At 41.1% G+C, this 12,475-nt stretch overlaps 2 protein-coding genes across 2 annotated transcripts in view; both read left to right on the forward strand.

The window, feature by feature from the left end:
* The window catches only part of LOC145991880 (solute carrier organic anion transporter family member 74D-like), a 262,979-nt gene that overhangs the window by 121,126 nt on the left and 129,378 nt on the right, over positions 1–12,475 (forward strand). The gene's annotated exons all lie outside the window — the stretch shown is intronic.
* LOC145991239 (solute carrier organic anion transporter family member 74D-like) overlaps positions 1–12,475 on the forward strand; it is a 190,146-nt gene that overhangs the window by 50,635 nt on the left and 127,036 nt on the right. The window contains exons 6-8 of the mRNA XM_083127202.1: positions 8,202–8,339; positions 10,105–10,269; positions 11,487–11,682. Coding sequence (XP_082983328.1) covers positions 8,202–8,339; positions 10,105–10,269; positions 11,487–11,682 — 499 coding nt within the window. The remainder of the gene's footprint in view (positions 1–8,201; positions 8,340–10,104; positions 10,270–11,486; positions 11,683–12,475) is intronic.

Consider the following 12,475-nt stretch of genomic DNA (forward strand, 5'->3'; position numbering starts at 1 on the left):
GGAGCAAATCGAAAGTTACGAATTGCAATCTTTCCCTCCCAACCGTCGCACGTTCGCCAATCTCAACGAGGCGAACAGGGAGATCGAATACGACGTTGACGTAGGCGATGGGTTTATTCATCCTCACAGAGCGGACCTCTACCTTCAATTCGACGTGGTGAAGAAAGAAAGCGGAGACACGTTTCCCGCAGCAGCAAACTTGATACTCGTAGACAACTTCGTGCCTCACCTGTTCTCGCAGGTGGAGGTGAGGAAACACAACACCGTCATCGACAGAATAGATTATCCAGGCATCACGTCGACGGCAGTGGGAACTTTGAAATTATCCAAAACGGATGCAGCATACTATCAGGCGGGAGGATTCGAAGCGGGGACCAAAATATCGACGAGAAGTCACACAGTGCTCTTTCCCATGCGTCTGCTTCCGGGATTCTTCTCCGATTACAAGGAGATCATGTGGAAGGGAGGACTGCGCGTCACGTTTCGAAGAGCGGCCAATGATAACAACGCACTAATGCGATACGCTACTTTGGGCCCGGACGGCACCACGCCGATAGCCAACACTTTACCCGAAGCAGCGAAATGCGTCATCCGAAGCATGGAATTGAGAATGCCGGTGGTGGAATACGAAACGAATTACGCCCTCAAGTACAAAGCGGAGATCTTGAAAAGTCCCCAGGTGCCGATTCACTTTCACGGTTACCAATGCGTACAAAAGATGGCGTCCGGAAGTCACATGGAATTCGACGTGACGACGCAGTTCAACAACATACAGTTCGATATGCCAGATTTCGTCGTAGTGCTCTTTCAGACCGGGAGGGACAAAAATCAGGAAAAAGATTCCAGCAAATTCGACGACTGCAAGATCAAGAACGTTTATCTCAAGAACGGCAGGAACGAAGTGTTCCCGCGCGAGAATTACAACCTCGACATGACCAAAAACGATTATCTCAAACTTTACGAAGCGTTTTCGGCTTACAAACGCGTGACCGAGGGAAGTGTGGACATGTACTACACGCCCAGCGAATTCAAAGCCCGGAGACCCATGACCGTCATCAATACCACAAAAAGAAAGCAGGTGGTGGTCAACGATCGAACCAACATCAAGGTCGTCTGCGAGTTCCACGATGCCTTGCCCGAGGATACCCTATGCAGTGTCATCCTGATTGCAGAGAAGTCCTTCGCCTACGACGTGAAGAACGAGAGGGTCACAGAGCAGTTTTAACAAGTTTTTAACATCTTTTCTTGCATAATAAGAAATTTTCTGCACTAGCACAATCAGTTACAATAGCACAATACGAATTTCACTAGTTCAGATCAGTTACAAATCTCAATTTCATTAGCTATCAGCTACAATATCTTTTTGCACTATAGCACGAGACAATCAGAAAATTTGCACAAAAAAATTTGTTGTTGTTTTTACACGTGAAAATTAACAATAAAATTTCTTTTTTATCGTTTCAGATGCTGTCGAAACATCAAAAACATATACACACACACTAGAAATTAAGCATGCAACTTTATTTGTAACACACACACATACATTCTCCATCTTCATCAAGAAAATATTATAATAAACATAATCATTTTTATCTATCTCATAATAAAACTCTATATCCAAAAAATATCACAACATCAAATAACACTAGAGTCGTTAGTACACGTTGCATGCATTACGGAGGTCCTCTGTAGGGTTTCATGGAAGTTTGGGGGAAAAAAAAAAACACGTGAAACTCTACAGAGGTGCGGTAATCTATAACCGCAGCCATTAGAAAACTTTTACATTTTTGGTTGGGCACCACGCACCCTGGCGAGGTTATAGGGGCCAGGCATCCTAAAAAACAACAATTATTATTTGTTTGCTTGTTTGTGTTACAATACATAAGCGCGCGCACGTATGTGTGTGGCACATCGTTCCCTCCCCGAGAGAGAGGTTTACGAAGGTCACGATATATATAAACATTTGGCTCCGGACTTGGAAAATTACGATAAGGTACACTCATCTTTCAAAAATAAGAGGATGAGAGGAGAGGTTTACGAAGGTCACGATATATATAAACATTTGGCTCCGGACTTGGAAAATTACGATAAGGTGCACTCATTTTTCAAAAATGAGAAGATGAGAAGATGAGAGGAGAGGTTTACGTAGGTCGCAATATATAAACATTTGGTCCCGGACTTGGAAAATTACGATAAAATACACTCATCTTTCAAAAATAAGAGAATGAGAGAATAAGAAAATGAGAAGATGAGAGCGCGCGCGTGTGTATATGCCACATCCTTCCCCCCGAGAGAGAGGTTTACGAAGGTCACTATATATAAACATTTGGCCCCGTTGATTCCAGCACTCCAACTTCATCTCTAATGTTGACGACAATATTCTAAAAGTAGAGAGAATGAGAGAATGAGAGAATGAGAGGATGAGAGAATAAGAGGATGAGAAGAGAGGTTTACGAAGATCACGATATATAAACATTTGGCTCCGGACTTGGAAAATTACGATAAGGTGCACTCATCCTTCAAAAAATAAGAGAATGAGAGAATGAGAGAATAAGAAAAGAGGTTTACGTAGGTCATGATATATAAACATTTGGTCCCAGACTTGGAAAATTACGATAAGATGCACTCATCTTTCAAAAAATAAGAAAATAAGAAAATAAAAAAATAAGAGAATAAGAGAAAGATGGGAGGATGAGAGGAGGATGAGAGGAAGATGAGAGAATAAAAAGAGAATGAGAAAGATGAGAGGATGAGGGGATGAGAGCTCATCTTTCACTCATCACTGCCTTTTTGCCCCCGTGAAACGTCGTCAGCGTAATAAATGAGGCACGGAACGGGGAGAGAAAGTGAGTTTTTCAACTTTTTGTAGTCGTTTGGTCAAGAACTCAGAGTTGGGGTCAGATGCACAAATTTATACTACTGTAGATAACATGTAACCATTATTATTTAATTAATTCGATTTTTCTTGCATAACAGAACACATTGGTGTTGTTGGATTCTCGTTAGATTCCATTGATTCCTTTGTGTGAAAAAATCTTGCATACTGGAAACTAGAGGGAATCATTATGAAGCATGATTTATAAAGGGCTCCCTTAATCAGTTCTTCAGAGAGGCCCATTAATTGTCTATTAACATTATCAACCTGTAAATATCAAGTAGATACAGTCCCTATTAGCCTATTTATGTTAAACTTTATATTCTTTGTCAATCTGGAAAGGTCATTATCGAAAAAATGCCATTTGATGTTGCTCGAAGTTTTTTTTGTCCGTTGCAGTTTCAAGATATTATCCCTTTTCTGTTACTTATCTCTTTTGGGGGAGGTGTCAAGTCCCTCTGTGTACCCTGCTATATCTGTCAATGCGACCGACACAATATATTAAAAATTTGCCCCCCCCCCCTAGAATTGACTTTGCCCCCCACCCACACACAAAGAATTCCTGGCTACGGGCTTGAGTGTAAAGAATTAAACATAAAAGAAATTTAATTTACATTAAGTCCCAAATTTATATCTGACCATAGGCACACCAGTGAGGGCACGACGGCACTTGCCAGTTGCCACTGCCTCCTGGAAAACGTGGAGAGAGAAAATTTGTTTGGTTCATTGTGCTCTTTGTGTTGGATAGTGAAATAAATGCTATTCAATTTTTAAATAATTGAAAATAAAATTAAGCATTGCCTCAATTTTGAAGTGAAAATTCAATTTTTCCTTTTGCAGTTAACATGCCATGCGTTTATTTGCACATGCTATTTCGTTTTCTTTTAAGGCAAAGAGGCACGTGACTCCTAATTCCCTAGAGTCTCTCATTTAGTATTTGAAAGATAAACTCTCAAAAGCGCCAAGCTTTTTTTCCAAAGTTTTGTAAGGGTATAATGCATATTATTAATTAAACATAGCGACAGTATCCATTGATGTTTACTCTTTACAATCTTGCTTTGCTCGTTCGGCGTCCTCTTTACCTCACCACATGCCCCCTGCCCCCTACTGTTGTAATAGAAAATATGCATGTATAATTTTAATAGTTCTATGTAGCGAGTGAGTTCCAAATTCTGCTGGGGTTTTCAAATCTCTGTTTAAACGATGATTCACAAACTGAAATAAAGTAATGAAACTCGATATATTTAGAGCATGGCCATGAAGACGTTAAAATATAGTGGGAAGTTGGGATGCACATTTGATAGATACCTGTTATTGCTTTTGAATGAAATCGGTCAAGGAATTTCATATTGAAGTCTTCAACGAACGAGCAAAGCAAGATTGTAAAGAGTAAACATCATGGGATACTGTCGCTATGTTTAACTAATAATATGCATAATCAGTTTGCAAAGAAATAGTTCTAAAAATTTTCTTGCTCGCTTCGCTGGCAGAGTCATAATTTATTTAAGTCATATTATATCTGCATTTATTACTACTACTTCAGACAGGCAAGTGCGAGCACACCCATGCAATGCATTGTTACTGATATTTCAATTGGACACCCCCAAGTCGAACTCCGAGTTACACCTACGGCAAGAACGATACAAATACAGTTAAAATATTGCGCAAGTGTTCCTAATTTCTTTATAACTAGCTTAAGAATTGCATGAAATGATTCCTGGTAATAATATGTTAAAATTTTGTGTTTTTTAACGTCATCCCTTGTGTTTTGTCCAACGATTGATTAAATCAAGTACTGAACATTATCGGAAGGAAAGCAATACTCGAAACGTTAAACTGAAATGTAAACATTAATCTATTTTCAATTTTTTCCTGGATTTGACATCTTTTTTTCTTCTGAAATGTTACGTGAAGGGAAGGGAGGCGGGGTGGGGGGGGTTAATCTCTAGAAACACCCTTGAAGAAATTGAATTAGGGCGAACATTTTTAAAACAGTCCAAAATATGCACTTAACTTCCCCAAACTTACACCCCCCCAAAATTTTTCAGCACCCCCCCAAGGGAAAAATCCTGGATAAACCCCTGGCCTAAGGTCTTGTACCAAAACTTCAGCAACACGCATGAACTTGTGGAAGTCAGTGAACATCTCATACTGTGCGAACTTCCCACCTGCACACTGCACAACAAGACCAGTAAGCAGTAGAGCAAGACGGGGCCTGTACATTGCACAAATGTCCAGAGGACATCTATTGAATGTTTAGTAGGTGTGGTCGATGTTCTGGATATTCAACAGATCTCCAGGAATATTCAGTAGACATATATACTATATCCTTTTGATATCTATATGTCAGTCCAGGGAATATCCATAGAATATCCATGAAGGGACCAAAATCCTAAAATACTCATTGCTGGCAATGACAATTGGTACAGAACTGCTTACTGGAAATGTAAGCTGGTAGAGAGAGTACTTTCATTGCTACTATAGAACACTATATATACTAATGTAAATTCATCACATTTTCCTTAGATGTAGCTTTTGCATATTTCTTTACTATATAGGGCATCAAATCATTATTTGTATTAATTTTGTTCAAAATGAAATGTTGTATGGCTTAATTGTAACCCTATGGAAATAATAAATAATAATAATAATATCTTGTTGGTAATGTGAGTTGGTAGAGTAGTACGTCTTGTTGCCAATATGAGCTGGTACAGCATATGTCTTGTTGGCAATATGAGATAGTAGAGCACATCTTGTTGGTTTGTCTTGCAAGTAATGTGAGCTTGTAGAGTGTGTCTTCTTGACAACGTGAGCTGGTAGACTATGCCTTGCTGACAATTTGAGCTGGTGGACTATGCCTTGCTGACAATTTGAGCTGCTAGACTATGCCTTGCTGACACTTTGAGCTGGTAGACTATGCCTTGCTGACAATTTGAGCTGGTAGTGTGTGTTTTGCTGGCAATATGAGCTGGTACTTTGGTCTTACTGGCAATTTTTTTTTTTTTTTTTTTTTTACGTTGTCATGGCTTTTTCGCCACAGCATCAATCTTTATTTTTAGCTGGAATCTCAATTAGGCTACAAATACATGATAGATACAAACACGATTCCCCCTTCTCCCCGTATAAAAAGCGGAGTTGTGAAGGCTAAGGAACCGGGTTGTTTACAATGAATATCACAGCCCACCGAACCAACCCGCAACTGTCGCATGGCCAATTCGATGGGTCTGTACATGGCAGAATACAAAAAGAACATTAAAGCAAGACAAAACAGGACAACACACGGTACCCTAGGGTACCAAATTGTCGACGAGGTGGGTAATCACTCGCCGGCGCGTCGAACGATCCGGGGCGTGCCGGATTTCTTGTAGTCCCTTTAGAAGCTGAATAAGGCCTGTAAGGACGTCGGGCTGCGCTAGCTGACTTAGTAGTTCCAGCAGTGATGCCTGGTCTGATGTCGAAGGTGCTGTGTTGCTTGTTGGCGGTCGTGGTGCTGGATGACGTACGTCCTTCCTGCTTAGTGGCGGCTTCTGATTGGCCGGTCGTGCAGTGGAGCGTGGACGATATTCCCGGGCGGGCGTCGTCACAGGAACGTCTTGTCGAATGGGCCTCGTAGAAACTGGTCGCTGGCGGTGAGATTGGGTCCGTGCCTCTTCCTTGATCCGTTTGAATAGGGGACAACCCCTATAGCTGGCATAGTGTGGCATGCTACAGTTGGCACATTTGGGTGAGAATTCCATTTCCTTTTCTGGACAATCAGCAAACTTATGCGGCCCCGCACACTTGACGCAGCGGGGTGTCGTGAAGCAGTGCCTCTGCCCGTGCCCGACCCGCTGGCACGCGTGGCATTGTAGAATCTGGGTCGAGCGGTATTTTTCCACTCTGGTCAAATATGGGCCGATGCTGATGATTTTAAAAATCTTTCGAGATTGCGGAACATTAGGCAAGACGACCAGTACTAAAGGTAGAAGTCGCCTAGTCGTGCTATGACTCGAACTCTCGGTGGCAGGATTCTGCCGGTTCCGATCTCTTGTGTTTAGTCTGCTCACACTATGGACAGGGATTCCAAGTGTTTGCGTCAAATACTTTTGAGTCTTCGTGAGGCAGAGGTCGATCGGGAGGTCCCTTAGGACGACTTTAAGTTTCTCCGCTGCTGAGGTCCCATAAGCGAATCCAATTCCTTTGGCACGGAGGAAGTCACAGATTGCAGTGAAGTCCGCCTGGTCGCAGGGGGTGACTCTACAACTCCCTCGAGTATATCGGTAGAAGCTCCGGTTGGCAGTGAGCGTACGGAGCATGTTAGATATCTCCGCGCTTGTCGTATTGAAAATGGTTATGCAAGGTGGCTTGCGTGTCTTCTGGGGCGGGGAGGTAACTGGCTCGTTACCTCTAGTCGTACTGCTTAGCGGGCCGCTGGGCTGCGACACGTTCTGGTGGTCGCTATCGAGCTCGCTACTGGTGGCTGCATCTCCCTCTGAGGCGTTGTGAAGTCGTTCTTTACGGGGTCTCTTCTGTCGTTTCCCCTGGTCCATGACTGGGGCGTTCGACATCGTGCATTCCCCTGCCTACCACGGCGTATGCAAGTTTCCGTGGTCTTTCCTCCTCGGCATCTCTGGAAGGGATGTTACTGGCAATGTGAGCTGGTAGTGTGTATCTTGCTGGGAATGTGATTTGGTAGTGTGTGTGTTACTGGCAATGTGAGCTGGTAGTGTGTGTCTTGCTGTCAAATTGAGCTTTTAAAATGTGTCTTTCTGGCAATGTGAGTTGGTAGTGTGTGTATTTCCGGCAATGTGAGTTGGTAGTGCTTGTGTTCCTGGTAATATGAGCTGGTATTGTGTAACTTTGCAATGTAAGCTGGTATTGTGTAACTTTGCAATGTAAGCTGGTAGTGTGTGCGTGTTTCTGGTAATGTGAGCTGGTAGTGTGTGTATATCTGGTAACGTGAGCTGATGTGGTGTGTGTGTTTCTGGTAATGTGAGCTGGTAGTGTGTGTGTTTCTGGTAATGTGATCTGGTAGTGTGTGCGTTTCTGGTAATAAGAGCTGGTAGTATGATGTAACTTGTTTACAATGTGAGTTGTCTTTCTGGTAATGTGAACTGGTAGTGTGCATCTTGTTGTCAATGGTAGGTGGTAGTGTGTGCCTTTTTGGCAATTTGAGCTCGTAGTGTGTGTTTTGCTGGCAATGTGAGCTTGTATAGTGTATCTTGCTGGCAATGAAAGCTGGTAGAGTACTCCTTGCTAGCAATACAACGATAAAGTAAGTGTTAATTGCCATGTCTTACTTTTGAGTAGACTTGTAGTAAATATGTATATTTTATATTCTTTGTAGGTTGGGCGGTGCTCGGTGTGGTGATGATCATACTATCTCTCGCTTTCTCTCTCTTTCCGAGGACATTACCTCGTACTGCTAAGCAAAGATTGCTGGATGGCTATGAGATAAGGAGCGATGAAAAACTCTCAATGAAAGGTATGTTTTGAACTGTAACTTATGGTCTTTGGAAATATTTACGCACTTATATAGACACGTAAAAGTCTAGAATATATATATATACAGGGTGTCGCAAAACTCTTTCAACAACGCTTGGGTGCTGGTAGATATCATAAAAACAAGTAACTTTTCTTTATAAAGTTTACCTCGAAAGCGCTTAGTTTCTGCGCTATAAGCGCTTAAAATCTATCCTGTACGTATGCAACCCAACACAGCAAACGCTTGCTGTGACATATCTACCAGGGGCGCGTGGCAGGGTTGCCACTAGCATTCCTCGTTAAGAGAGACGACTTGAAAACAACAACTTGGGAGTCTTGCCTGAGCAAAATCCAAAACATTAATGATACTTGCGATGTTGTAAGAAGCATTCACTGACCAAGACAAATAATGGGCAGACTGAAATTCAAGATTACTCATTCTAAAATATCTCCATAATCGATTGATTGATTTGGTTTATTTTAATTCACTTTTCTGCCACCTTTGGATAATCGCAAAGATGAGGATGATATGATGAAATAACAAATGACACCAATGTCGAGGTCAGGATTTAAACCCGAGACACCTGGCGCCGTAGCGAGCTGTGCTAACCACATCACCACGGTGTGTTTCGTGTGTCATGCAATATCAACAATTGCAAGAGAGACGTGAGATAGGGGACGAAAGCAGACACCGCGGGGTTGTTTGCTCGCACTAGACAATCGTTGATTCGGCGTTATCATCTCTGCGTGGAAGTTAATGGCAGACAGTTTGAACATCGTCTGTGATGTGGTTCCCTCGGCACCTCCACTCTGCACAAAGTGAACATGTCGACACATATGCAACCTAGCGCAGCACCACCACCATCTTTGTTTTTCTACGTAATGGTGATGTCCACTACGGATATTTGCTTTCTTCTTAGTAGTCAGTCTCCACATATCACTTCCCGTGGATAACACATCTCGCTAAACCCTTCCCTACCCCCATGACTTCAACAGACCCATTCGCTTCCTTTGGGGAATCCCTTTCGCATCAACTTCACACATCTGCCATGTCCTTTTTTGAATAGAGCATTTCTTTGTGGAACGCCCTTCGCCGCGGTCATATGTTTGGCCGCTGTGCCAATATTTCCTTGTAAACATAATTTTCACACTTTTTCCTACTTCAATAACTCCGAATGGGTGCCGTTTTCGTATATATATGCTTTTCTGAACATTATTAAGCCATGTAGGCTGATACAGTTTGTTACTGTTTCTATGGTGTCACGGTATAAAGTTTCAAGACTCCTAAAAGGGAACAAGTTCATTTGGTATCTCACAGATTAACAAGGAGCAATAGAAAGATGAATAGAGACGCTAACAGATGAAATTGACACACACAATATAAAATAGGAAGAAATCATGTGGGAGGATATTATGTGTGTTATCCACAAAATATGTGGTACTGTCTTCGATATCTAATGAAGGAGTGTAGGTTCGATACCCGGAAGGAAGAACATAATAGTTCTTGTTTGATTGCGTGAGTTTAGCGAGCGTGGTGTCAGCGAACACGTTTGGAAAGGCGGGACAAATACATATGTTTAGCGAACGAGTATATTGTTGCTTTATTGATTTGTTTTATTTTACTTCGCTTTGATTTGTTTTATTTTACATCTCTCTTCTGCCAATAAAGGAAAGTTTGTACCCCTTAGAAAGTTTACAACGATTGTAACAAAGTTTATACACATATATATATTATGTCTATATATGTTTTCTATTTTCTATTACAGATTTCAAAGTAACAATGAACCGGCTTTTTAACAATAAAATTCTAATCTACAATTCCCTCAGCACTGTGTGCTTTTGTTTTGGCGTTATTGGATACTGGTACTTCATGCCAAAATACATGGAGACACAATTTCGACAGTCGGCATCTTCCGCCAACTTGATAACAGGTAAATTGAATTAATTTTGTATTTCAAGTGGTATGCATATTTCCATGTTCTGTGCTTTGTGCCATAATTTTCTTACCAACCTGAAAGTCTCTTAGGAGAGGCAGGACTGACAGATGATTAGAACCTCATCCCTTCCCCCTCCCCCCAACCTTTTGGCATTGTCACTGGTTTCTATTTCTTGATCTTTGCTGATTGTTTTGCTCAGATTGATTCATTCCAAAAACTATTTCAGAAATTTGTGTTTTTTCTTTAAATTGTACGAGAAGATACTTATATTTTTATCATTTTTCGCTTTTATGTCTTGTTAGGCTAATAGCAACGATGAAAATGAAAAATTATTAATCCTAGCTTGCCCGTGCTATACAAGAAACTAATTTACCTGAGGGCGGAAGGAGGCTCAGAAGCCCAAAGATTTTTTTGTCACTCTAAATTTCAAGAAACAATTTTGTTGCTGAATCACTGCTTCCTTTGTATGTATGTGGAGTTATGTAATAATTACAAAAGTTACCATCAGAAATAAAGAAAGCAAGATGCAATTATTGCACGAATGTCACGCACAAATTTTATCATTCACCACACCTTAAAATCATATTAACTTCGAAACAATGTTTTCTTTGTTTATATAGATGCAGTCACATAGTATTATGTTAATTACAAAAATTAACGTCATTATGAACCTATTGGACACTTCCACTGGCACGAGTCTTGTCGGAACATATATCCCACGAGGGTGCCTGATAGACCCACGACTTGAATTTTGCCTCCTAAGTAAGTTACATTTATTATTTTGTGAACAAAAATAATACAGAAACATTGAGAACAAGACCCTAGAGGGAGCAATGTAGTTCATTTTCATTTTTATTAAAAGTGTTAAGTGTAAAAATCGGAAAAGAGAAGGTGGTGGACACACAGAGAAACACCATGGAACTCAAATTCCAAAACCTGCGATGACGAGGTTGTAATTATTCCATACAATGCCCTTTGCCAACGAGGCGACACTTTTCAAACGTGGTTCCCGATTCATTACATCTACCTGGAAAACATTTTTACTTTTAAGAGCTACTTGACAGAATCGTGCAAGGGAATGGTGATTTTAGTAGCCTGTGTTATATTTGATATCAGAGGATATCACAGGGAGTTTTCTTTGTTGGGAGAAACTGGCCAATACCGGCTTATCAGCCACTCAACTGTCCCTAAAGCTAGTTTTCTTATTCCAGGCACTGTTGGTCTGATTTGCTCGGCATTGGGTGTGCTATCTTCTGGAATTGTGATAACGAAGTTCAAACCCCGAGCGAGGTTGCTCGCAGGATGGAACGTGTTCACAGAGTTCTTTGACGTCTTTGGTCACTTGATGTACGCCTTCCTCGGGTGTCCTGCCGACGATATGCATGGCCGTTTCCTACCCGATGGTGGGTAAGTACACTTTTCCCTTTGATTTATTTTCTCTTCCAGTTTTAACATGACGTCTGTATCCAAGGCACGTGCGAGACCTTCTTATATACAAGGCCTGCACAGAAACTCACTGCTTTCATGATACGTCAGCTGTGGTAGGTATCCAACACTATATGAACGGAGATAAGCAGAAAAGTAACTTAGTTTGATCGTAGTATTGCTAGTACGTATGACGATTCCGTATACATCCATTACGACTGTAATACTGATGTGTTGTAACATTTACAACATGGTCAAAGTTTTATGTATACTTGCTAGACATCTAGTGGACTTCCATAATATCCATGGAGCTGTTATCGACATGATGGATATCCAATGGATTCACTTGGAAATTTGTGCGTGATGTGTATTATTTTCAGAATACGTTTGCAGGATTCATTGTTTGTAATAATGAATTATTTCCACTGAAGGCCCGCAAAACAAATTTTCCCTTTTCAGTGCACCTTATCTGTCAACAGGCTAAGAGTGTTTCCTGAACAAACCCCATGATGCTTAATAGCGTAAGTAATTTCGTGTGCGAAGTTTGCAGTGTATATTTTTCCGTAAGGGAGTAACAGAAATGTATTTCACGTTGAAGTTCAAGCAGTAAAAGCTCAAAACTGAATATGAGTTTTTCTGTTGACGGAAATTCGAAATCGACTTTTTGAAATGATTAATAAAATCGATGGATTAGTTAGTACAAATTGAATTACGATTGTTATCAATCCAAAGATTATATGTTCTGAGTCCCAGCCAGAACATGGATGTTTCTGAT

The sequence above is a fragment of the Lepisma saccharinum genome, chromosome 8 (genome assembly GCF_977018435.1).
Source record: "Lepisma saccharinum chromosome 8, izLepSacc3.1, whole genome shotgun sequence".
Taxonomy (NCBI): domain Eukaryota; kingdom Metazoa; phylum Arthropoda; class Insecta; order Zygentoma; family Lepismatidae; genus Lepisma; species Lepisma saccharinum.